Consider the following 883-nt stretch of genomic DNA (forward strand, 5'->3'; position numbering starts at 1 on the left):
TCCTGCAGTCCTGAGGCTGGGGCGGGGTGGGGAGCACAGCAAATGGCCAGGGCTCCTTGCTGGGGTGTGGTGGCTCAGGGGTCAGCAGTCAGGGGTCAGGTTCCTGGGAGTGCCCAAGCCAGCCCCCTCCCAGGGTCAGAGCTGTGCTGGGTGGAGGGTCAGTTACCCCCCGAAGTCCATGAGCTCCATCTGGAGGTCCTGGTGGGGAGCTGGGGAGACCCCTCTGCCTGGGCCTCCCCATCTGGCTGTCACAGCCCTCCATCGACATCCAGGTCGATGGAGCCATGGCTGACCACCAGCCGCAGGCGCTTGGGCGGGGAGAAGGGGGCGAAGGCGAGGGCCTGCTTGGGGATCAGGATGGGTCCTGGGGCCTCGGCAGGGGCAGGGGTGGCTGGCGGGGCTGGGGCCAGGCGGCTGAGGTCCACACGCACCACATAAGGCAGCCCATAGCGCCGGGCCCAGTGCCAATCCTGCTGGGGAGCCCAGCGGGCACGGGGGGACCGACCCAGGGCCACCAGGGCCTCTGCCTGCAGGCGGCAGTGGGAGCCACAGCCGCCCCATTGGTGCAGGGAGACACGGGCAGCACGGAGAGAGGGGGATGCCAGGGCCCGCCGGGGCTGAGGGCGTCGGCGCTTCCGGGGACGCAAGCGAGGCTGGGGCTGAGGCAGCCACTGGAGCCACAGGGGCAAGGCATCCGGGCGGATGCTGCAGGATGGCAGGTGCAGGGGCTGGCAGGCAGCTGTGGGGGCGAGGAGGAGACAGAGGGGCGGCCACATCAGGGCAAGATCTCCTCCAGGAACGGGAAGGGCATGCTCTGCCCAGCACTCTCAGTGGAACCATGGGGGTGGGCGGGGGCAGGAGGTGGCTGGACAGGGCCAGGGGT

At 70.3% G+C, this 883-nt stretch overlaps 1 protein-coding gene across 1 annotated transcript in view; it reads right to left on the reverse strand.

Annotated features, from left to right (window-relative positions):
• Nucleotides 1–248: 248 nt before the first annotated feature.
• KMT5C (lysine methyltransferase 5C) overlaps nucleotides 249–883 on the reverse strand; it is a 3,936-nt gene continuing 3,301 nt past the window's right edge. The window contains exon 8 of the mRNA XM_008068823.1: nucleotides 249–739. Coding sequence (XP_008067014.1) covers nucleotides 249–739 — 491 coding nt within the window. The remainder of the gene's footprint in view (nucleotides 740–883) is intronic.

This window comes from Carlito syrichta, unplaced genomic scaffold (genome assembly GCF_000164805.1).
Source record: "Carlito syrichta isolate Samal-C Ts95f unplaced genomic scaffold, Tarsius_syrichta-2.0.1 Scaffold109677, whole genome shotgun sequence".
Classification (NCBI taxonomy): Eukaryota; Metazoa; Chordata; class Mammalia; order Primates; family Tarsiidae; genus Carlito; species Carlito syrichta.